Source organism: Coenobita brevimanus, chromosome 79, assembly GCF_032717465.1.
Source record: "Coenobita brevimanus isolate Jiangsu-jjx chromosome 79, ASM3271746v2, whole genome shotgun sequence".
Classification (NCBI taxonomy): Eukaryota; Metazoa; Arthropoda; class Malacostraca; order Decapoda; family Coenobitidae; genus Coenobita; species Coenobita brevimanus.
The window spans coordinates 4383236-4410000 of NC_137032.1; the positions used below are offsets into that span (position 1 = coordinate 4383236).

Here is a 26765-nt window from a genome sequence, read left to right on the forward strand (position 1 = left end):
ACCATTAAAAGTGACTACAATATCTTTTAACAACACTGTACAATATGTATGTCATGTTTCTGTGTTACTGTATTAATATTTTATGCATAATAAGATTACTGTTGATTCATCCATCAAAATACACAAGTGTAAGTTTTATTCATCTGAATTTATCGAATTTGTGATGCCTTGTACATAAATAGCTTCCGTTTCACATCGCAAGTTGGGGAAACGTGGCACCATTGTCCACAGGTGCGGGCCACACCTCAACCGCAAACGGGCGGGAATCCGACTATAGCATCCTTCACTGCTCCATCAGGAGAGTAGGTGCCCGTGAGGTTACTTAATTACGATCTTTAAAGGAACAGTAACTAGTCGCTCATCCCTGAGTGGCATTATGTAACCAATAAACCTACGCTGGTTGAAAATACCCACTGAGAGATGTTAATTAATAAGCTAACCCGTCAAGGCCAGAGGTCAAGGTCAGAGGTCGGTTAGGTCAAGGTTAGGTCGAGGTCAGAGGTCAAGGTCAGGGGTGAAGGTCAGAGGTCAAGATCAGGCCAAACTTTTCCAGTACACTATTAACACTGGCTTATTTCTGTAGTTGGAAGTCGTCAATATTACATAAACTCCTCACTTCCATGGCGTATCTTTTATTCTTGCTACCTCCAGACGATTTTCTTCAGCCTTTAAATAGACTTTTCGAACTGGAGGGGTTGGACACATCCTTCCTTAACCCCCTTCACCACCAAGCGGCTCTCTCATGTTGGTAAAACTCTCTGACAACAACAAGACTATAATATAAACAATATACCTCACTGAAATGGAGTGTTAATGGGCATGTTTATACCCAGGTATTCTTGGATTTATATGTGACTTAAGTTATATGTTTATTTCCATCTACTCTCTCTCTCTCTCTCTCTCTCTCTCACACACACACACACACACACACACACACACACACACACACACACACACACACACACGCAATTATCCTCACGCACATATTTACCAGTGCTGTTCTGTAGCTTATTATGCATATTATGTGTTTATTACAGCATCCATTTTCCTGCCCTGTGATTATGTAAAATTATGGTGTGCAAATTCTGCCATTAAAACTCTCTCTCTCACACACACACACACACACACACACACACACACACACACACACACCTCTTCTCTCATCCTACCGCTCGCCACTTTTCCATTCTTTTCTTCTATTATATATTTTTTTCATATTCCCTTTTACTTATTTTACTTCAGACAATATTCCTGCCTATTTTCTTTGGATAAAATTCGATTATCTTTTTTCCTAATTATCTTTTTACCAAACATCTTACTTCCTCTCGTAGGGTAATTTTCTTTCGTTATCTCTGTTCTTATTTTCTCTATCTTTCTCTTATCTAAGTATCTTTCTCCCCACCATCTTCCTTCCAACCATCTTTCCCTCAATCATCTTTATCTTCTAATCACCTCTCACGTAACCATCTTTCTCCTTACAATCTTTCTCCTATCTTTCTTCCAACTATTTTTTCCCCAGTCATCTTTCTTCCAACCATGCTTCATCCTGTTTCACTTTTTCCTCATTACCTTCGTTTCTCCCTTGCATCTTCTTCCCCCAACCAAGCCTCTTTTGACCCTCTCTCTCCCCATCATCTTTCTCCCCATCGCCTCATTCCTGCTCATCTTTTTTATAACATTTCTCCTACTTACACTCTTCTCTTCACCCGCAGACGGAGGATGACGCCCCTGTCTGCTCTACGGTCGGTGCTGCTGCTGCTCCTCTCTGCTGCAGGTGAGTTATTTGAGTCCATTAATTTGGCACCTTCAAAACAATAACACTTTTGTTTTAAATTAGTGTGCCAAAAGAATTTATTCAAATTAGCGTATATACATTCTTCGAATTGGATGGGTTTGATACAGCCTTCATTAAACCATTCAGTGTGCGAGAGACCTTTCTTAAATTGCGCAAGTTATTCTGAAGGGAGAAAAAATGAATCTCTGTCTATCGTCTGTCAGTCTATCTACTAAGTTAGCAAGCTAGCTAACTGTTTTCCTGCCTGTAGCAAGAAGGTTTAATCCTGGATGGGATGGCCTCAATCGAATCTCGTCCACGTCATCCCGTTCTTAGCCATCACACTGCCCTCTCTCTAACTCACACCACTCACTGATTAAAGACGTTAGCCTCGGTACTGCGATGATCGATTTTTTTTTCTACTCAGGCTACCTACAGACGAATTTAAGATAGAAAGGTCCATTAAGGATGAGTTTTCAAAGTGTATAAGAGGGTTTTATATATAACTTTCAATTGCCGTTGCTATCTCCAGACGATTTTATGCAGTGTAGGAGAGATTATTTGAAGCGTCAGGAGTTCCATATAACAGCATTCACTAACTTGCTATCTCCAGACGAGGTTATCCGGCCTATGAGAGATTCTTCAGTGTATTAGGTATTTGATGTAGATGTCTTACCCTATCAGAACTCTCCCTAAGCAAGTAGTGTGGAAACAGCAAGACTAAAATACAAGGAGGCGTCATCGTATTGAAGGGTTTAGCATCACACATTCGAGGTAACAACATCATCTGGAGATTGAGAGCAGAATCTAACAAAGTACTAGACTTAATTAAAGGTTTTAATCTCTTTATATCAAGATGTTTTTAATATTCTCTTCTTACAATCTATAAGCGATTTAATTGATGCTGCACTATGGGATTCATTTCCCCTTTCAAACACCATAACCTTTACTTTTGTTTACATTAATCCCTCAGCTCCTACACTGTCCCAAAACAATTCACCAAACCGTAACCCCATTCATATCTCACTCAACAATACAGTATCATCCTCCCAACACCGGAAGCTTTCTGCAAATCTCACCTTCACAGTCTGCTTAGGGCCACCTCCCTTCTCACTGCCCTCACATATACCTCTCTTCTCTCTCTCATCTTCTCCATCCATATATATATTAAACAGCTCATGGAGCCATTCACCATACCTTATTCTGTTTCAGTCCCACATTGAGATCAAAGAACTCACCTAGCTCATCATTCCACCATCGCACCTTGCAGCCCTAGCATCTCCCGTCCTCACTCTGACAGTACCATCACGTCCAGGGGTTGATATTGTTATATATTGTACGTCTTGCTTCAACGAACTGTCATTACCAAAGTATATAAACTGAAACACAATCACCGAAATTGCATCCTCGACAATTCACAAGTTTAGCAGGTGAGATTAATTCAAATATTGTGGTTACCTTGAACCATTTCAATCCAATTACATATTTTAAAATACGGCAGTATCTCCTGGAACAGCCGGATAAGCCAGTCACACCCTTAGGAGCTTCTCACTCAAGCTGTTTCACTTTTGAGAAATCATAACGCTGCTTCAGTTTGGGGGACGTTCTGCCGTTGCAGGCTGTCTATAAGCGATGTAGCAGCATGTAGTGATATGATGTTACTTCCGGCATCCTCGGGAGGTCTTACGGTGCTATCGAAACCTACCAAATTCCGGCGGGTTCTGCCTCGACCACTGGACTTGGGTTGTTGGGCTGTGCTGTATTCTGGCCACTACTTTCAGGCAGGGAGTGCCACTGGTTGTGGAGGACTCGCGGTCCTTCCAGGCTGTTTTTCAGATCAACAGTAGGGACAGTACATTACTTTCAGCCCCATCAAGAGGTCTTCCAGTCTTTTTGAAACCTTCCAGCTACTGGCGGGTCCTACCTCGACGACTGTGTCAGGTCTTAAGTCTCTACTATGATTTCTGACCACGAGTTGTGGATAGTGGAAAAGCGGCCAGTTTAGGTGGAATGACGGCCCTACCAGGCAATTTTCCACTTGCACCATAACTCGCAAGGATACTGATTTACTCTCAGCCACCTTGGGAGTTCTTATAATCCTTCAAGTAATATGTGGAATGATTTGGCTAGCAACCAAGGAGACGCATCATACTTCATAACTAAGGCTCGTCTAATATTAAGCAACCACAAATTAGTTTTTAATAAGCTGCAGTGGCTCAGTTCCATTAGGTGAAGATAAATAGACTATTAACATACTGAAAAAGACACACTGGTTATACCCCTCTGACTATTCGCAGCTCCTTTATGTTTAGTAGTAGTAGAAGTACTGTAGTAGTAGTAGTAGTAGTAGTAGTAGTAGTAGTTGCAATCCAAGGCTCAGATGAATGGGAACCCAGTGGACTGCAGGCTAAATTTGCCCTCCTTCTGCAGTCCACCATCCTCCTTTCGTGGGACAGGTGGGAGTCGAGGGGCATTTTTTATACACCTGGCAGTGGATCCGCGCGGTTTTAAAGGTGCCACTACGAGAAGGTGTCCCTCTCCAGTATTCTCTTTGTTTAGTAGTACCGTCGCGTAAATTAAAAGAAATAAAGAAATAAAAAGTTTGGAGGGATATTTTCTTGTGACTCAGAGGACTTCGTAGCACCTTTTCCTCGGTGATTTATTTTGTACTGTACACCGAGGATGAGGTGGAGCGAAGGGACGGAGGTATGAATATTTATGAGTTGGAGGAAGAGCAGACTAATGACAATGGAGACGGTAACACAGAGGCGATTTGCTTGTGGCCACCCCTTCTACGATGAAATGTGAGTGAAGTGATGCAAATTCTCTCGCTACTAGAAATATGTGAAGATAAATCAATATAGACAGACAGACAGATAGATAGATAGATAGACAGATGGATAGATAGGCTGGTAGATACACATACATAGAATAAAGTACTGTATATAAAGGTGTAATATGCAAAATAAATCGCCAATGAAAAGGTTTTGCGAAGTCTTATGCCACCAAGTATAGGGTCGTAAACTCAACCATCGGTGTGGAAAAGGCAAATGTGTGTGTGTGTGTGTGTGTGTGTGTGTGTGTGTGTGTGTGTGTGTGTGTGTGTGTGTGTGTGTGTGTGTGTGTGTGTGTGTGTGTGTGTGTGTGTGTGTGTGTGTGTGTGTGTGTGTGTGTGTGTGTGTGTGTGTGTGTGTGTGTGTGTGTGTGTGTGTGTGTGTGTGTGCGCGCGCGCGTGCATGCGGAGGAAAAGTGCAGGAACCCCTAAAGGTCTTGCTAAAAAAATATGCACATTAACATAATCCCATTGCAAAAAATCTCCATATCTTCTAAAAGCCAAGACTCCATCGTTCCTGGTGGCGGGTATAAAATGTTAAGCTTAATATACACGTTAAGTCTGAAGTCTGAAGAGGCGAGGACTACATATCGCCATCTTAAGTCTGAGTATTGGTGAGAGGGGAGGCTGAGAGGGGAGGACGAGAGGAGAAAGGAAGGAAGGAAGGAAGGAAGGATGGAGAAGGGAAGGAAGGAAGGAAGGAAGGATGGAGAAGGGAAGGAAGGAAGGATGGAGAAGGGAAGGAAGGAAGGATGGAGAAGGGAAGGAAGGAAGGATGGAGAAGGGAAGGAAGGATGGACAGATGGATGGATGCTTGGATGGAAGGGAGAAGAGAAGGATATGAATAAGAGAGGGAATAAGAGCGTGAGAGAAGAAGAAAGGGTATGGAAAGAAAAAAGGGACAGAAGGAAGGAAGGAAGGAAGAAATGAATGAAGGAAGGCAGGGCGTATGGAGGGAAATGAATAAGAGAGGGAGGAAGAGGGTGAAGGAAGAAGAAAGGAAAGAGGAAGAAAAGGAGGGAAGGAAGGGAATACGGAAGGAAAAGTGTAGAAGACAGAGGATGACGGTGAGGGAAGAAGGATGGAAATAGATGAAGACAAAGAGAGTGAAGAAGATGGTGAGGGAGGAAGGAAGGAAGAGGGAAGGTAGGGAGTATGAAATGAGAGAGAGAGGGATGAGGAGGAAAGCAAGTGTGAAGAAAGCAATAACAGAGAGAGAAGGAGAGGTGAGGTGAGGATGGAAGGAAGGATGAAAAGATGGAAGAACGAGAGGATGGAAGGAAAGAAGAGAGGCTGGAAGAATGAGAGAATGGAAGAAAGAATGGATGGAAGGGAGGAAGGCTGGAAGAATGAAAGGATGGAAGGAAGAGAGGAAGCAAGTAAGGAAGAGAGGATGGAAGAATGAGAGGATAAAAGGAAGAGAGGATGGAAGAAAGGAAGAGAGGATGGAAGGAAGGGGAGGATGAAAAGAAGGGAGGATGGAAGGAAGGAAGAAAGGATGGAGCGAAGAACTGAGATCTGAAGGAAGGTAAGATTAAAGTGAAAGAGGCTGGATGGAAAACAGGATGGAGTGAATATGAGGCAGAGAGAGAATGTAGGAAGGGAGGAAGGAAAGGAACAATAAAGAAAGGAATGAGGAAATACAGAACGGAATATAGGAAGTAAGGAGGAGGAGGGGGCAGCCAGGCAGGAAGCATGGAGAGAGAGAGAGAGAGAGAGAGAGAGAGAGAGAGAGAGAGAGAGAGAGAGAGAGAGAGTAGAAATTGAAGAACTTGGAAATGCAAGAGGGGACAGAGGAAGGAAGGAAGGAAGGAAGGAGGAAAAGAAGGAAAGAAGGAAGAAAGGAAGGAAGGAAGGATGGATGGATGGATGGATGGATGGATGGATGGATGGATGGATGGAAGAAGGAAGGAAGAAAGGAAGGAAATGTAGTAGAGAACAAGGGAAGTAAGTAGCAACAGAGGAAGAAGGAAATGCAAGAAGGAGCAGTGGAAAGGAAAGCAAGAAGGAAGGAAAGACAGTGTGGGAGGGAACAAAGGAAGAAGGAAAGGGAAGTAGGAGGGACGAAGTGAATGCAGGAAGGAAGTCGGGAGGTAAAGCAGGGAGGGAAGGAGGGTAGGAAGGGAGGGAGGAAGGGAGGAATAAAGAATGAAATAGATAATGCAGAAAGGAAGGAAGGAAGGAAAGATGGGAGAGAAGGAATGCATTTCGGAAAGGAAGGAGGAAGAGATGAATATAGGAATGAAGGAGAGAATGGTGAAACGAAGGAAAGCAGATAAGGTAGGGAGGAAGCAAGAAGGAACTGCGGGAAGGAACAAAAGAGGTAAGGACGCAAGAAAGAAGTTTAGGAAGGAAAGAACGAAGGAGAGGACGTAGGAAGGAACAAAGGCAGGAAAAGATAAATAACAGCATGATGGAAGCAAGTAAGGCAGGAAGGAAAGGAAGAAGGAAGGATGGAAGGAGGAAATGAAAGAATAGAGATAAGGAGGAAAGGATGGAGTTTAAGTGAAGGACAGAGATGAATGAACGAAGAAATAAAGACAGGGAAGAAAGAACAATAGCATGACGGAAGGAAAGAAGAAAGGCAGAAAGGAAAGACAGGAAGAAAGGAGGTAAGGAGTGAGCGAAGGAAAGAGATGCAACAAGAAAGGAATGAAGACAAGGAAGGATTAATAACGACTTGATGAAAGGAAGGAAGTAGGGCAGAGAGGGAAGGTAGGGAGGGAGGAAGGAAAGGGTAGCTAGGGAGGGAGGAAGGAAAGGGTAGCGAGGGAGGCAGGCAGCGTCAAGTGTCGCTCACAGGAACTTATGAGGCGACGGTGACGTTCATTAAGACGGGCAGCCACAGTCGGGACCTGGCGGGGGGGAAGGGGAGGGAGGGAGGCGAGGAAGGACGGAAGTGAGGGGGGAGGGAGGAAAGGGACAGAAGTGGGGGGAGAGGAAAGGGACGGAAGTGGGGTCGACAGGGAAGAAAGAACAGGGACGTGAGGGGGCGGGGAAGGGGGGACACGGACGCGTGGGGGGCAAGGAATTGGAGACAGGGAGGTGTTGGGGCAAGGAAAGGGAGACAGGGACGTTTGGGGGGCATGGAAGGGTAGATAGGGAAGTGTGGGGGGCTAGGATGTGGGGCAGAGAGGTGAGAGGCAAGGATGAGTGGGGGGGGGGGAAGCAGAGACGTGAGGGGGCGAGAAAGGGGAACGGTGACTTGGGGGGAGGGGGTGCTGGGGAGTGGTGGGAGGCTGGCAGGGCAACAGGGAAGCCAACTGGCGGGAAACAGGGTCACACGGTCTCACACCCACCACAATATATGAAAATGGAATGAGAACATTGGCTATCCCTTGCCTGCGTTAGAGAATCTCAAGCTGAAAGTATCTGTGACAATGTTGGTGAGTCTCCCCTTGAATCAGCCAATACTGCAATGCTTATTCTCAAGGATGCTGTATTTTCCTAAGGAGGTCTGGAAACTACTGTGTATTTTTAGAATATTTAATGACCACCTTGACTTAAATTCCGGTTAAAAAACACACTTGATTATGAATTTCTTTTGCTTAACTCTCTTTGAGAGAGCAGAAGTTTGTAGGATTGATCCTCTGTTTTTGATTACACACACACACCAAAAAAAAACTATATATATATATATATATGCACTGCGTATATTTCAATCTCTCTTACCAACAGTGGCGGTCAGAAGCGAGATGGGAGAATCTTTACCCCTGAATTAATACTTCTACTGTACTCTAACGCCTGCTGGTCTGGTGGTAGAGGTACTGGGTGGGAAAGGGTTCTCTTATAGTTATTTCATTGACGCTGCAGTGAGTGGCTTGGTGGGTGTTCCTACTGTCCAACACATAATTCTACTGTATCATCTGTCCCTCACCTCAGTCTTGAGGAGTAAAATTATGATGATGATATCTTCTTTTTCCGCAGACGTGGCAGTCAGAAGCAGTGCGGGAGTGTCGCTACCCTCGTCTCAGCTGCTGTCGGGAATAAGTAGGAGGCTGGAGTTCGTGAGTGTGTCAGAGTCCCACTACGACCACACTCACCACACCCACCACCACCACGAGGATGCACCCGACCCCCACCTGGCCCCCACCAACGCAAGCAGGGAGGTGTTTCTGGGCGCTACGGCAACACTGGACTGTACCGTGTATGACCTCACTAACCAGAGTGTAAGTGTAATCTACCCCAGTTGCTCTGCCATGACGAAGATCCCTAACTCTTTTATCTGTTCTATTTATGCCACCAGGATCCGTATTCTCGTCTGGTAAGGAAGCTCCCTAACCCCTTTTCCTAAGCGGTTTATTTTCCTTTTAACACCTTACTTTCCTCTCCTGTGTTACATAAATCCTTCCAATATTACCATACTCACCATAAATAACATACAAATTAGTATTAGCTAGTCGTCTCCAAAAATAAATCGCCAAGGAAGAAGTGCTACGGAGCTTCCTGAACCGATGAGAAGACGAACCCGGGACACATGCAGCCCCATCAGCACCTATCACCTCAACGAGGGAGGTGTTTTTCGGAGCTACCGTATGTCCCCAACCCCTGGCAGCTCAGGTCATGGCAGAAGCAATGCAGTGCGGGGGTAGGCTATCTCTGTTTACTACCATCCTATCTCTCTCTCTCTCTCTCTCTCTCTCTCTCTCTCTCTCTCTCTCACACACACACACACACACACACACACACACACACACACACACACACGCACACAGTTACAAGTCGTGTCATGGGCGTTCACAGCTGTTATCATTTTTCTCACACACACACACACACACACACACACACACACACACACACAGTTCTCTCTCTCTCTCTCTCTCTCTCTCTCGCAGGTGTCACGACTGACACTCACAGACGGATTAATTTTGTACCAAGGTCGTATCCCAATTTCCTGAGAGAGAGAGAGAGAGAGAGAGAGAGAGAGAGAGAGAGAGAGAGAGAGAGAGAGAGAGAGAGAGAGAGGCGAGGGAAGTATTCATGAAGGATCTTAACCGATATTAACGATGAGGGGATCCGGAGTAGAGGAATATTCTTGCCAGTATTTTCCTTTGTCGTATTTTGAGCGATGGTGAAGAATTGGCGGGTGTGATAGAGCCCGTTTATAAATATTTATCTACTGATTTTTACATCAATCTATTTTTGCACCTATCTATTTTTGCATTTAGCTTTTTTTGCATCTATCTATATTTGCATCTATCTATTTTTGCATCTACCTATTTTTGCATCTTTAATTGCATCTATTTATGTACCGGTATGATTTATATGCAGAGAGAAATAATCCCTTACTGAGAGCCGGCAGACATTGTTAATGAAATAAAGACAGAGAGAAAGAAGGACACAAAGACAAGAAGAAAGAAAAAAAGAAAGAAAGAACTGACCAAAAGGAAGTCAAATTCTACCAAGTTAAATTCTGTAAAGTCAAATTCTGTAGAGCCAAAACCTAAAAAGCTAAATTCTATAAAGTCAAATTCTACGGAGCCAAATTCTACGCACCCGAATTCTACACAGCCAAATTCTATACAGCCAAATCCATAAAAGCTAAATTCTATACAGCCAAATTCTACACAGCCAAATTCTATACAGCCAAATCCATAAAAGCTAAATTCTATACAGCCAAATTCAATAAAGCTAGCTACTATAAAGTCAAATTCAAGTCCCGATAATTCCAAAATGCTGGGACACATTGCATTTACAAGAGTGGGGGAGAGAGACAGTGGTAAGAGGGGCCTGAGGTGTAAGACAGAGTAAGGTGCGTGTGTAGGCGTGTGTGTAGTGAAGGAGAGGGGAGGGATGCGTGTGTAGGTGTGTGTAGGGAAGGAGAGGGGAACGATGTGTGTGTAGTGAAGAAGAGGGGAATGGGTGCATGTGTAGGTGTGTGTAAAGAGGGGAAGGGGTGCGAGTAAGTGTGTGTAGTGAGCGGAAGGGGTGCGTGTGTAGGTGTGTGTAGTGAGGGGAAGGGGTGAGTGTGTAGGTGTGTTGTGAAGGCGAGGGGAAGGGGTGCGTATGTAAGTGTGTGTAATGAAGGAGAGGGGAAGATGTGTGCGTAGGTGTGTATGTAGTGAAGGAAAGGGAAAGGGGTGCGTGTTTAGTTGTGTGTAGAGAAGGAGAGGGGAATGGGTGCGTGTGCGTGTGTAGGTGTGTGTAGTGAGGGGAAGGTGTGTATATAGGTGTGTGTAGTGAAGGAGAGGGGAAGGTGTGTGTAGTGAGGAGAAGGGGTGAGTGTGTAGCTGTGTGTAGAGAAGGAGAGGGGAATGGAATGCAGGAGGAGATGAGAGTTGTAATGGAAGCAGCAGGGACCAGAAGGAGAGCATATAGGAAGCGATTACATGACAGAGAGGTGAGGTGGCGGGAATGAAGGGTGAGAGAATTACTATGTTCACTTTAATTATACTCTCTTTTAAATATAGCTTGGCCTAAAATTGACATCTCTCTACCTTTAGTGAGAAGTAATAACAATAGTCAAACAGCAGAATACTATACAAGTCACGAAGAAGTGCTGCTAATCACAAAGAAGTGCTGTGGGGAGGATGCAGAACCGAATGTCTTCTACAACTACTTCTACAAACACAACATAGCCTAGAAATGTCATCTCCCAATCTTCACTGCCGAATTCTAGTGATGGATAAACAGTAGAATATGATGTTAGTCACGAAGAAGTGCTGTTGAGAGGTGAAAAAATACGTTAGCAGGATCTAAAGCTGTCCCAACCGTGTGAAAGTTAATGGCACTAGTTATGTATTTTCTTTTTTCTGGAATGGACAACTTTTCACGCGCTTTCAAAATTTCGTTCTTTCCATTTATTTTTCTGACATTACCTTATATTTATTTATTTATGTATGTATGGATTTATTTATTGCGTATTATTAACATTCAGGGCAGTGAAATGGCGGGGGACAGGGCGACATGGAGGCGATTTGTTTGTGGCCACCCCTTACGGGATTAAGGCGCCTGGCAATAGATAGATAGATTACCATTCGGACTCCTATGACTCACGCAGCTGACTAAAATAATTTGGCATTGGATGAAATATAATGCTAAAAAATGAAGCAAATTTGATGGATGAAATATAATGCTAAAAATGAGCAAGTATGAGAGACTTAATGGTAAAAGTTAACACTCTCAGGTAACTATGACTCGCTGTCAACTGAGCATTATTGTCCAGCGTTATACAGAACCAAGGGAGAAGCGACTGTGATGAATTAATTACTGAGGAGGGCAGACAAGGAACGATAAAATAGCAAGGGGGAGTGAAGACGAGTAAGGAAAGAATGACGGCCGCCGAGGGAAAACAGGAAGAGGAATGACTAAACAGCAAGGGAAGTGAGGAGAAAGAAAGAGGAATGATTAGACAGCAAGGGAGGTGAGGACACAGGAAGAGGAATGATTAGACGGCAAGGGTAGTGAGGAGACAAGAAGGTACCCGAAAGACTGAAGGGTGAGAAACGCAGCATATACAGACAGATAAACAGACAGACTGACAGACAGCTAGATAGACACATAAGGATAGATATTAACTCTCGGGCTCCTGTTACTTCCCCTCAGCTAGATACACACTCCTAACTAGGGAAGATGGGGGAATGAAAGTATTAAAACTGCGAGGAGAAAAACATGTAAGTACGAGAAATATTTAGAGGACAAAGACGGACAAAATATTACTTGGTACTTAAAACACCCTCTTTAATAATGCTAAGTGGTATCTCATACTTATATAGAGCCTTCACCCGCTCACACCTCAGAAAGCCAGGCCAGACGACAAATGCTGCGGAAGTTAATGTTAAGAGAGTCAGGCAGTTCTCCATGAACCCTATTGTGGGTGCCCGAGGGAAAGGTGGCCAGTGTTGGGAATAATTCTAATATCTTCAGTTCGGCAACGTAATTTTTCTTCCTACTTTTTTATTATTTATTTATATGAGACGCGGTGTGAATGGTGAAAGGGTTGAAGTCACAATGCCGCTTAAAAGCCCTAAGCGTTGGAGTGGCTGAAAAAATTGGGATGGAAGGAGATCAGTGGGTGTGGTGGGCGTACAGGAGTGGGTGGGGTGGGCGAAGAGTGGGTCGGGAGTGTAGGGAGCAGTGGGAGGGGTGGGTGGAGTGGAGGAGGTTCGCTGGAGTTTACTGCTCACAGACTGCAACTAAGGGGCGAGTGAGGCTGGTCAACCTCGCCTTAAATGTCTAGAGTGAGCAGCCTATCCTCGGGTCCCTACGGTCTTGATGGAAAAAAAATAAAAAGAAAAAGAATTAGAAGATGGATGGATGGATCGATGGATGGATGGATGGATGGATGGATGGATGGATGGATGGATGAATGAATGAATGAATAGAGATGGCCAAAGCAAGTGTGCGTGGTGAAGACATAAATCAAACCTATCTCCCCTAACAAGAGGAAAACGGCACGGAAAACAAGAGGAAAACAGCAAGAAAAGAAGATCAAAACAGGAAGGAAGGAAGAGGAAGGAAAGAAGAGGAACACAGCAAGTAAAAAGGAGAAGAAGGTACAGAAAAACGATGAAAGACAGCCAGGAAAATGGCAAGAAAAAACGAGAAAAATAAACTTCAGCAACAAGGACATAAAAACTCACTGCCTTCATATACCTGGCCATCAAGCGACGCAGGTAAAATGGGTTGCTGTGGCGAAGGGGTTAATTTAAAAAAGGATAATTACTGCAGAGGATGATTTACAAAATTAGGCGGATATGACACCAATTATCCTGGGAAATAAGGTAACATTCTAATTAGCTATGGCCACTCCGTAACACCTCTATATTGGCGATTTATTTTGGACACTACACCTCAGTATCTTCCGTATAAGGCGATATTCTAATTCGTTTTGGAGATTCCGTAAAACCTTTCTCATAGCGATTCACCTCACACGTTATATCAAAGTATCTGATATGCTACTGATATAAACATAGTCCATATTTAAACGGTGTAAATAATATACTGGAGAAAGGTAACATGTAATAAAAATAAATCGGTCAGGAAGATGCACTACGTTGTCTCCCATGTCACCTACATTACGTGCCATCAGATCATACTGAAGACTCCTGTAATTGTTTTTCTTAGTAAAATAAATCTGGGTTAAGACAGAGCAATGATCAAAGGTTTGTGAATCAGGGGAATTCTAAACTCTCCTTTCTTCAATCATCATCATCATCATCATCATCTTCACCACCACCATCATCATCATCATCGTTATCATCATCATCATCATCATCATCCGGACCTCCTTTCCCACCCTAAGGAAGGGTAATAATAATAATAATAATAATAATAATAATAATAATAATAATAAAAATACTGCTACTACTACTGCGACAAATAACAATACTTATCATCATCATCATCATCATCATCATCATCATCATCATCATCATCACCATCATCACTTGCTTTACGACACACTTGTTGTTCAGTAACCACAGTGTCTCTGGCCTTGGCCACTGGCAAACAACCGCCCCTGCTGGCCCGTCCTGCTCTGTGAACCGATGTTCCCTTGGCGGTAGACTACCCCTCACCCAGCAAGGTGCGGGGAAGAGAGTGGAGGTTTAGTTCTTGGATGGATATTGCATTTGCGTCCTTATAATAAATGGCCGCCATAAAGGCTCCACATCATTCCATTACTTGGTTGCATGGTTACCACCCAACGTTGTAAATGTTTTCCTGGGTTACATGAAACCGTTAACACTCTCAGGCAACTCAGTGTAAGACCAAAAATAGAAAAAGAGTAATAAAAAGTAACAGGGAGGATGAAACAGGAAGACTGGAGGACAAACACACACAAAAAAAGAATGATCAAGATGAAAGAAGTCGGTAGCACTACATCAAGAGAGTGGATGATGTTCGCCAGCACCTACCACCACTGTATTACTCCACAGCACTGGTCATAAGCTTACCCGTCAGTTTTGGGAAGCCTCTTTCACTCTCCTTCCCTCCAAAAACAAAAGCTTAACGACAGCTTGTTTGCGATTCTGCCAAAAAAAAAAAAAAATAATAATAATAATAATAATAAAAAATCCCCAGAGTTCCGGGTCTAAAAGTGGAGACAGTATCAGCTTTTTATCTCTTATTTTTGTCGGGTCAGCTTGGCGAGAGATAAGCGTTTCAGTGTGCAAACTGAGAATGAGAGAGAGAGAGAGAGAGAGAGAGAGAGTCAAAAATTATACTCACTCGCGTCGTGTTCTCGCTTCATTTGCATCAAGATAGTGTTAGCTACCTTATCGAGGCTAATATTACCAGGATACTTTTTTTTTTTTTTACTCTTTTACTATCCAATCGCTCGAGGCTGTGTTACAAACAAGTGACTCTACACTGAGTGACATGCCAAATGATTTCTTTTAGCCCCAAAAATCAGTCACCGAGAAAATCATATACTAAGTTGAATGGTGCCCTTATAGCCAAAGACATGCCTGGTGGTCAAGTGGGGTAAGATGCTTCAACCGGATGTGGTCTATATATATATATATATATATATATATATATATATATATATATATATATATATATATTTTAACGAAAGCAGGCGGTGGCCGAGTCGGTAGACAGGTTGCTTGCATTCCTATTGGACCCAGGTTCGAATCCCGAATGGGGCAGGGAACAGTTTAAAGATCTGAATTTCATTAAAGCAGACTTTACTGATCTACAAGAAGACCCGCCGACATGTAAAAATACCCCCGCTAATACCAATACACCAGTCCTGTATGAGACAGTTCTAGCATGTATTCAATATGGACGGTGGGTGTTAGCGTCGAGTTGGTGACATGTGTAGGTGTATGGTATGTAGGAGGACTACTGGGCCTTGAGAAAAGGCTGTGAAACACATGCCCCGTGTCGGACAAAAAAAAAAAAAAAATGGTGTATGGATTTTTTTTATATTTAACTTGTTTTACCTTCCTCTGCTCATCTTCTCTAAAACACACACGCACACGCACACACACACACACACACACACACACACACACACACACACACACACACAATAAAAGTCAGATTAGGGTTTGTCCTCATAATGCCACACAGGGATTAGCGACTTGACACTTACCTTTTACGTCTGGACAGAGTAGCCTAGCTCCGGACCCCTACGCACCTGAAAGGAAAATAAAACACTGGGTTATGAATATATGGATTATTTTTACTACTATCAGACTATACTGAAGAGTCTCGTAGCTCCAGAAGTCTCCCTAACACCACTTCCTAAGCGATTTAATTTGCTTTATTACATCTTACATGGACAGTGTGAAGAGAGCGCTGGATGCGAGAGGGATGTCTGTTGAGCAAGGAAGAGTGACTGTGCGTGACAGAAATAAATGGAGAGAAATTGTGAATGAATAAGTGATGACGCAGCCCTGAGGGGATATTCTCCCGCATTTGGTCTGATCAGCTATTTCAGGTCAGGTGCGGGTAAGGGGATGAGTCTGTTATGATGTGGCAGGGGTAAACCAGCTCTGATGTCGAGCCCTGCTGCGGATGTCACTGATTGCATTGCGCAGTTGACCCTTGTGCAGTGTGGTGCGGTGAGGATCTGTCCGTTCTCCCCTTTGGGGCTAAGATGCGAATGAATGTGTTTGAATGGATGAGTAAATGGGGAGTGTGTCGTCCTGTCTCGGCTACCTCCCTTTCCTTGGGGGAAGCAGCCTAGGTACATAGATAGATAGACATCTTATCGTGCAGTGAGGTTGGATGGTGAGGATATGGAGAATGTGAGTGCATTCAAGTACTTGGGTAGTGTGATGAGTAAGGATGGAACTTTGGGGGATGTAGTGCGTGAAAGGGTACAGCATGGAAGGAAGGTTGTTGGTACACTGAAAGCAGTGATGAGAAATAGGGAGGTGAGTATGGAAGTTAAGAAGTCACTGCATGATAGTACTGTGATCCCTACCCTGACGTATGGAAGCGAGGCATGGACCTTGCAAGAGGGGAACAAGTCAAGAGTGAGAGCAGTGGAAATGAGTTACTTGAGAGGAGCATGTGGAGTGACGTGGAGGGACAGGTTGACGAATGAACAAGTGAAGGAACGCTGTGGGGTGGATGTGGATGTGGTTGAGAAGATTAGGAGAAATACACTGAGGTGGTTTGGCCTTGTGGAGAGAATGGAGAATGAAAGACTGACTAAGAGGGTGTATGTAGGTGAGGTGGAGGGAGGGAGAGGGAGGGGTAGACCGAGGATGAGGTGGAGGGATGGAGTTGAGAGGTATATGAGGGAGGGGGGGGTGAGTTGGGGGGAGGGTAGTCAAATGGTGGGTGACAGAGCGACTTGGAGGCGTTTTGTCTGCGGCCACCCTTTGCGGGATTAGGGCGTCGGGCTATAGATAGACATCTTATCGTCCTCATGTTACTTAAATCATTCCAGTACCATCATACTCTGCATAAATAACATACAAGAGATATTAGCCAGCTGTATCCAAAAATAAATCGGTAAAGAACAGGTGTTAGGGAGCTCCCTTACCCTCCAGTTTGAAAAGCCTCTCCCAAGCTAAATAAAATTGTCTGGAGATAGCAGGAAAGAAAAGAGATTAACGTCCTTGGGCTGAAGAGGTTAAAATATTCACCTCCATTAACCCCGCCCGATAAAAGCCTGAAATATAATCCAATGAGATTCCGGCCGACTCTATCATTTCTATGTATTTATGATAACCTGATCCTGGGCAATTTTGTATGGATGTGAAGTAGTTATGTCAGAGCCTATTAATTCTACGCGGTTACATCTTAATCTAATCCTGTGTAGTTACGACTAATTCTCATCCTATGTAGTTACGTCTGATTCTCATCCTGTGTAGTTAGTCTAATTCTACTCTTGTGCAGTTCTGACTCTAATTCTGTGTAGTTATCTCAATCTAATCCTGTGTAGTTATGTCTCAGTCTAATCCTACGCACTTATTCTGGAACTAATTGTGTGCAATAAAGTCTGGCTCAAATCCTGTGCAGTTATACAGAAACTAAGCCTGTGCAGTTATGTCTGAAACTAACCCCATGTAGGTATCCAAATCTAATCCCATGCAGTTATATCTAAAATTAATCCATGTAGTTATTTCTGAGTCTAATCCTCGGAAGTATGTCTCAATATATTCTGACTTATATCTGAACCTAATTCCATGAAGTTAAGTATGAATCTAATTTTGGGCAGTATGTCATTCTCACGTATTAACTGAACCTAATGCTGTGAAGTTATGCCTTATCCTGTTCAGTAGTCTCAAGTTACTCTCATGCAGTTATGTCAATCTAAACCTTGTCCAGTATGCCTCAGTTTATTGTCAAGCACCTAAGTCTTAAGCTAATCCTGTGCTGTATATCTATTTTCATGTAGTTCAGTCTGAATCCAGTGTTACGCAGTTTGTATATGTGTTTATCTGATGTGCTCCCCCACCCCCTCGAGGCGAGGACTGAGGTGTGTGATATCATGTTACAGGTGTCGTGGATGAGGCGACAGGTAGGCGACTCCCTAACTCTGCTCACCTGGGACACCCACATCTATGTCCACGACGACAGGTAAGCGACGGGCAGGGGGCGACAGGTGTGTGGGGGGGGGGAAGGAAAGTGGGAGAGAGGGGGCGATTACTGAGGGGAAAGGAAGGTGAAAATTATGGATGGGAAGGCTGGGATGAAGAGAAAGAGGTGGTGGGAGGGGTGACTTGTGCTGGGAAATAGGTGTGGGGGGAAAACGTGTGGGGAGGGAGGAAGTGGGAGACGGATGGGGGAAGTTCTGAGGAGGAAGGAAATTGAAAATACTGGATGTGAAGTTTGAGCATGGCGAGGAAGGGAAGGAGGGGGCGACATGTGGGTGGGGCAGTGGGGGTGACATGTGGGCGGGGGAGTGGGGGTGACATGTGGGCGGGGGAGTGGGGGTGACATGTGGGCGGGGAAGTGGGGGCGACATGTGGTGGAGCGACAGGTGATTGACCGACACGTGGGAGACAGGGAGGCAACGAGGGGGTGGGGTGAGGAGAATGGAATGTATATATGATGGATGTGGTGTCCGGGGATGGAGGGGGAGCGGGTGGGAGAGGCGACAGCTGTGAGGGAAGTGACAAGTGTGTGTGCGCGGGGAAGGGGGGAAGTAGGTTTGTGGAGGACGGGAGGTGTAGATAACTGCTGTGATATATGAGGATAGAGGGAAATAAGGGAGAGTATGGGAGTGAGAAGTGAGAGGGACGAGATGACTTGAAAAACTGACATGACGACAAGTGAGGGAAAGGCGAGGGGAGGGACAGATGTGGAGGGAGAGCGACAAGTGATATACAAAGAGGCGAGAGGGGGAGGGAGGAGTTTGAGGAGGAAGGGAGGAGATGATGAATGTGAGAGATGAGGACGGAAGGGAAGACGGGGCGGGAAGTGAGATAGGGACAGAATATGAAAAACGACACGACAACAGGTCAGAGACGAGTGGGAGGCGACAGGTATAAGGGAAGCGACAAGTGGGTGCCAGAGGGACTTGGGAAGAGGAGGGAATGTAAGGAGTAAGGTATGTGAAGATGATGGAATGGAGGAGGAAGGCAGATAGGAAGGGCAAGACAGAGGGTCAAGATGAATAGAAAAAGCGACATGGGAGGCAGTGGGAGTACAGGAATGGAACGAGGACTGGGGGCGACAGAACACGGCAAAAGTAAACAGACCCTGAGAGAAGTTGGGGAGAGAGGGAGATGAGGCGACGCAAAGGGGAAAGGAAAGAGCCGGGAGTGAGAAATGGGGTGAGAGATGAAAAATGGGTCCCCAGCGAGGTGGGAGGAGAGAGAAATAATGGGGCATGGGGGAGGTGGGTAGCGGAGGGGTGGGGGTGATGGATGGATGTAGGATGGAGACTATGGACCATAATATTAAAACTGAGGGAGTGCCGCTGTAAGCAAGTCCCCCTCTTTTTTTCTGTCAATTTTCGAAAACCCGTGATTGTTAGATGTGATCAGCCTGCATCCCACATTATTAGTTAGCAATGATGAGAAAAGTCAGACATATTCAATCATCACCATACCAGAAAAAAAAATCGAGGACTGGCCATAAATCTGGACCCTCGTTTTCAACAATACGGCCTTATAACAGAAGGAGAGGTGTATGGAAAATGTATATCCAGAAAAAAAAGGAAAAAAAAAGATGAAAAATAAAAGAAGAAAATCAAATTCCTTAGGATCTAAATTACTAGCTGAAAACAAAATACAGCTGTCATCATCATCACCACGATCGGCTGCCGCAACAATTATACTTCTTTCACTTCAACTTGATCTAGATTTTGTCCTTTTCCAGCTGATTTCACGGAGCTCAGTGACAGTACTACGACTCTGCATCCTTTCAATGGCACTTCTTCGTGACTTGCACCAAATTTTGGTGTTAATCTATTGTTATAAATCAGCTTTCAAATGGCTGTATCTATCTAACGTCAAACGCCCAAGGCCTGTAAGGTGTAGCCACGGCCAACCAATAAATCGCCTCCATGTCACCGTGTCCTCTGTCATCAAGCTCCCTTCTCTCCAGCTCACATCACTTCCCTCTGATACCTCTCCACCCCCATCCCTCCATTTCATCCTCGGTCTCTCCCTCCCCCTCCCCCTCCACCTCACACATACACATCTCTCCTAGTCAGTCTCTCATTTTCCATCATATTCACACGACCACACCATCTCAAAGTATTTCCCCTAATGCTTTCCAGCATGTTCACATCAACACCACAATTCTCCTTCACTTCCCAACCGTCTGTCTGCCTCTTCTTGCAGCTCCATATGCCACTCTCATATAAATCATTCCCTGTTATCTCACTTTTGCTTTGTGTCCTTCCAACACGGGCCACGTTTCACTTCCATCCGTCAGAGTGAGGATCAAAACACTCTCATCCAGCGATTTATTTACTTCCATGTTTGTTTCCCTTTCAGTGAGATCGGTAGATGACATTTTTTATCAAGTTAAAGCGAAAAGATATAGTTATTTAGTTCATAAAAAAATAGTACATCGTTGTAAATAATTTGTACAGTTAAAAAAGGGATCATTACATAAAAAAAGGCCAGAAATATGAAAGACTGCCACTAGAACCCACCCTAACCACATCCACCGCCATGTTAAATTCGATTCCACGAAAAATAACAAGGTAACAAATTTGCACAGGTAAATCTGCATAGGTAAATTTGTACAGGTAAATTTGTGTAGGTAAATGTGCACAGGTAAATTTATACAGGAAAATTTGTACAGGTAAATTTGAACAGGTTAATTTGCAAGGTAAGTTTGTACAGGTAAATTTGTACAGGCTACTTTGCACAGGTAAATTCGTACAGGTACGGTAATTTTGTGCAGGTAAAAAGGCACCATTACATAAAAAAAAGGCCAGAAAAATGAAAGAGTACCACTAGAACCCAATCCAGCCACAGCCACCGCCATGCTAAATTCGATTCCATGAAAAATAAATGGGTAACAAATTCACGAGGACAGATGTGCGTGAAATTCTAGCTCAACAAACGCGGAAATAATTTAAGCACCTGTTCAATGTATGTGTCTATTTTTTATCCACCGAGTGTGTGTGTGTGTGTGTGTGTGTGTGTGTGTGTGTGTGTGTGTGTGTGTGTGTGTGTGTGTGTGTGTGTGTGTGCTGCGCCTCTACCGTTATAACGATATTATTTTTCGTTAGCTGTTCACTATATTTCTCCCCTTGCAGTTAGTAATTAAGTTTTTACGATCCGATTACTCTCTCTCTCTCTCTCTCTCTCTCTCTCTCTCTCTCATACCTAAAAAATATAAATAGCGGAAATGAGAACAGAAAAAATCGTCTGAAGGCAGTATGAATAAAAAATAATCGGCTTGAAGGGGTTAATATTTTTCCTTTATTCAATATGGGTCGTATTCTCGATGACTTACGTTTTTTTTTTTTTTTTAACAAGTCTTCTTTGGCGATATACAGAGCGGTACTTACATCCCTCCATCTTGTGTGTCGCAAAGACGGCTAATTCGGTTTTTTGAGAGGACGCATATTAGCTGTTTTGTGAAATTAGCAAGAGCGAGAGAGAGAGAGAGAGAGAGAGAGAGAGAGAGAGACGCACTAAAAAGCATAAAAAGGGGTTATGTGAAGTAAATGATACAGGGTAGACATTGGTAACGTTGACTGGGCGGTCCACGCAACACACGAGAATTGGAGTGCGTTATTTATGGACGCCCCTGTATTCTGCCTATTTTATTTTAGCCCCATCAGCCCAAGAATATCATTTTATTTTACAGTTTTATTCATGCTCCCACCTAGCATATAAATTTAATTCTGGACGGGCCTCTAGCGGTGAAGGAGTTAACGAAGGCTCTATCTCGCCCCTCCACTTCGAAAAGCTCTACCATCTTTAATCTACTGTTTTTAGCGGACGGTCTGCACAACCCTGATATGGGCGGAAATGTACATGTCGTGTTTCACGGGTCCTGAAGGGAAAGTGATCCACAGAGCCGAGGAGAACAACTGATTACTACTACTACTACAACCACCACAACTACTACTACTGCTACTACTACTACTACTATTATTATTATTACAACTATTACTACTACTGCTACAGGATCTATGCTGAAGTTCGAGTACATTTCAGAAACAAAGAAGGGAATGACGCTTAAAGAAAAAAAGGTGAAAATGGAGAGCTAGAAACAAAAATAAATATATAAAGAAACAAATAAATACAACACATACGGTATATTTGGATGGACTTCTTTCCTGACATCAAAAAATCGAATTATCTTTTTTTGGATCTATGCTGAAGTATATATATATATATATATATATATATATATATATATATATATATATATATATATATTTGGGAAACCGTGCCCTTTTTACTCTACCTTGGCCTATAATTATCCTCTCTCCATCTTGAATAAATTGTGGCAGTAGATTTAACACTAAAATATGATGCTAGTCACGAAGAGGAGTCATGGAAAAGATGTTGAGTCGTAGGACTGCCATTTTCCGCCAGGGAATTAGGTGACATAACTTACAAATAGGTGAATATCTGTGCCAAGTTAAGGTGAAAGAACTATAGCAGGACCGAAACGCCTGGAGTGAAAAAGAGACAAGAGAAAGTGGAGATCCAGAGTTAAAAATAAAGTAAACAGAGTAACTAATGCCGTACCGGGTATACAAGGATGGGCTTGTGTGGTGACGTCCTAAAGCCCACATAAAGCCGTTCCTGTCAATAGACCCGTTGTAAACATCAGCAAGTCCATTACGGCTCTGGTGTTAGGCCGATCAGAGCCTGTGTGAGTATGTGCCTGGCCAGAGAGGTGAGAGAGTCACGCACGTATAATCTCCCTCCCTCTCTCGCAGTTAGAGTTATCTAGCCTACAGCAAAACCCTTCCGATACACACGTCTCTCCTAAGCTGAATAAAATCGTCTGGAGGTGGCAGAATAACGCAAAAAAAACGTCAGTGAAATCAATGTCTAAGTAATATACAGTATAAGACGGTGAGAAATGTGGCTTAAGACGCACGAGCTACTTTACCGGTTCGTATCCTTCCCCCCGATAGCGCAGAAACTCTGGCCTTATATCGGTGTGTGTGTGTGTGTGTGTGTGTGTGGGGACAAATTATGTGTCTAATTACTACGATCGGCCAAGTTTACGGCAAAACTTGGGGTAGCAGTGGGTTGTGCCTTTAATATCCTAGTGTCCTAATCTCCTTGGTTACTAAGGTTTCCTAGCACCTCTTCTGAGCGATTTATTCTCTATATTTCACCTTTATATTCCCTTCTGTGCTACTTACATCTTTATAATACCGGTATAGTCTATAAATAAAAAAGATAATATATAAACCTAACTATATATATAAATGATGTTTGCATAAATGAAATAATAAATGATGATGATTTACAAGGTGCAGATATAAATCAGTAAGAAAGAGGTGTTAGGGAATCCCCTCGACCGTAACTCACGACACGCCAAAGTAAGTCGGTATGACGGAGGTGCTAGGGGAGCTTCGTTAACCGGGGAAAATGCGACCCCAAGAGTCTTCCCCGTATCTAATTCCACTATATAGATTTTTCATGACAAAAGTTCGCCTGAAAATGCACTTCTAACTTGTTAAAACTTTACCCTAAACCCAGGCAACATCGCCTGAGCTGCCTTCAAAACTTTACCCCGAGATGCGGAGGTCAGGGGGCTCAGTCGATAGGTTTGGGGGAGAGTTGGGGGGAGGGGAGGGGGCACGATAAGGGGAGGGGGGCGGAGTGAGAGGGGGCAAGGATGAGGTATGGCCATATTATTGAAACTGAGTGCACGAAGATGTAAGAAAATTCCGGCTTTTTTGACGGTCTTTCATGGTTCATCTGTAATAATAATAATAATAATAATAATAATAGTTTGATGTCACTAGTATATAGACCACATCAAAAATTATTCAGTAATTGTCATTCACATTGTTTCATCCTCACATGCCTCAGAAATTATTGTGAAAATCTTTAGGCTCCCCCACACCTTTGAGCTCACAGTTTTAATAATATAGCACACACACACACACACACACACACACACACACACACACACACACACACACACACACACACACACACACACACACACATCACGGCAGGAGTCATATCAGGAGCACAGCCAAAGTCACACTGTCACCCTCACAGCCCTCAGAAATTTCTCCACACTTTTACATTCCCTTGTAAATCTCTGGCTGTGAAATACCTACTTTACATTTTAATTTAGCTACAGTCAGACGATTTTACATTACTCAGAAGAACGATTGCGCCAAAATATAATAAGTAAATAAATAAAAAACTATCGCGCATGACGTTTGGAAAAGAATTCATTACTTTGTGTCTAATTTCAACCTCCCAAGAACGATTTCAGTCAGCAAAATCAATAAGAAAAGTAAAAAATATAATAATAATAATAAAAATAATAATAGTAATAATAATAATAATAATAATAATAATAATAATAATAATATGAGGGTTAATAACAGAGGCCGTTGAAGCAAAAAAAAAAAAAAATACGGTAGAAACAATAACATCTGGGGAACAGCCAAAGCCCCCTGTGGGAGGGCTGAGTGTGACGGTGGGGGGGGAATAGCAAATACTTGGAGGTCGTAAAAATGATAAGCTCGAAAGAGGAAGGAATAACTTTGTCTTTACGGTGCGGGGAGAACAGCGAGGGTGACCCCAGTGTGAGGGCTCAAGATTGTGTTGGTCATTTTTCCCTGATCGTGTATGGGGCTCTTCCTAAACCCCTCTCACCTCTTTAATATGATGATCTGTTTTCTATTTCGTTCTTGACATCCCAGACGATTGAATTTACCCGAAGATATATTTTTCTTTATCGAGCGCGGGAACACAGAGGGAGGCCCCGCTGGTGACAGGCCTCCACAACGTGTTTGAGATTTTTCCGAGAATTCTTGAAATTACTGTCTCATCCTCTGCCTGTCTTCCCGGTTTGAAAGTTACATTTTTTACTTCGGAAAGTTAAACGGCACCAGCGTATTTTTTAAGAGAATTTTTTAAGTAAATATTTTTCCGAGTTTCCATTATTACTTTTGCAGTTTACAGGCATACATACATATATACTGTACATACATACATACATACAAGATACTGTACATACAAACATACACTTATATATAATTGTTATCTATTTCGACGTTAATGGACCTAATTTGTTCTGGATAAACCTAACTGGTCTGGACTGGCCTAGGGCGAGTCTCAATTATCTGAGCCGGATTGGATGAGGAAAGCCTGATTAAATACAATACCACACGGCCTGGATGGGCACTAATAACTCCTAACTGTTCTCAGACCCATCAGAAAGAGGACCTACTTTGTATTTTATTCTGATCAACTTAGAAGAGACGCTCGCAGTGAAGGAGTTAATGAACCAAAGTTGACTGAAACTTAACAGATTTTGACTGATTTGACTGATTTTATTTCCCCTTCAACCCTGAACATACACTTGGAAGCCCGTTCTCGTGTCCCTTAAGGACCAGCAGTCCTCCTAGGTGCTTCACGCCTTTACATACCACCATTTCAGTACCAACACCCACCGCCGATTTGAATACACGCTAAGGAGGTCTCATTCAGGATTGGTGGAGTGATATTAGCATGATTTTTTTATTTATTTATTATATGTCTTGCGGAAGATCAGTAAAGTTTGTTCTAACGAAATTTAATGTTCCCTGCCCTTGCATGATATCGAACTAGCGTCCTTTTAGACAACAGACCACTTCCCCAGCCGCCTGACCACCGCCTTAAAAGCACCAGTACCTGATGTGACCTAAAATGACCTCTGTACAAAAACGTTGCTAATTTGTACACGCCGCAAAAATCACGACCCATTTCTACTGTTGTTTTTGCGACGGCCATTTCCGCTGACGGTTATGGCCGTTGATGGCGATGCGACACGACTGGACGCGTTTGTTTATTTGCGTCTCGGTTTTGTTGCTAGAGAGATACGCCTTCACGTTGTGCCACCAATATAACCGGGCGGCTCCATTGCCCGGTTATACAGACGTCCCTCATCCTCCTAGCTATCCTGTGAATGTAAAACGGACTACAAGAGAACAGTGTCTTTAACCTCCAGCCCGCCAGGTTCACGTTCAGATAAGCCTGGGTATAACAAGAAAAAAATAATAAAAAACAAAACAAACTAACACAAAACAAAAGAACAAAAACCAGGGAAGAACAATTAAAAATATACACAAAATCATTCTTGCTATTGCCGACTAAGTTTATAATTTTCTTCAGCTTGGGAGGGGAGGCTGAGTGGCACTTCTCGTAGGGTTGGAATTAAGGCCGAATTTGAGGTGTTATAGGAGACTCGTGGCACTTTTTCCTAACCGACTTATTTTTATTAACATACATTCTAATACTCTCTTGTATGTTATTTGTATTGTTTTCATATCTATAACATGGGGGGTAATGTGTAAAGTAAATCGCTAAGGAAAAGGAGTAACGAAATCCCAAAGGCCACCTGTAAAGCCATCCTTAGAAACATCAGATACTGTCCCCTCAGCGCCATTTTATCAGTTATAATAATGATGAAAATGATGATAGTTGATGATGATGATGATGATGATGATGATGATGATGATGATGATGGTGGTGGTGGTGGTGGTGGTGGTGGTGGTGGTGGTGGTGGTGGTGGTGGTGGTGGTGGTGGTGGTGGTGGTGGTGGTGGTGGTGGTGGTGGTGGTGGTGGTGGTGGTGGTGGTAATAA

At 43.4% G+C, this 26765-nt stretch overlaps 1 protein-coding gene across 1 annotated transcript in view; it reads left to right on the forward strand.

The window, feature by feature from the left end:
* The first annotated feature begins 1719 nt into the window (after window positions 1-1719).
* Window positions 1720-26765, forward strand: part of LOC145408974 (cell adhesion molecule 3-like) — a 54103-nt gene continuing 29057 nt past the window's right edge. Inside the window, exons 1-3 of the mRNA XM_080279550.1 lie at window positions 1720-1774; window positions 8535-8776; window positions 18013-18092. Coding sequence (XP_080135676.1) covers window positions 1720-1774; window positions 8535-8776; window positions 18013-18092 — 377 coding nt within the window. The remainder of the gene's footprint in view (window positions 1775-8534; window positions 8777-18012; window positions 18093-26765) is intronic.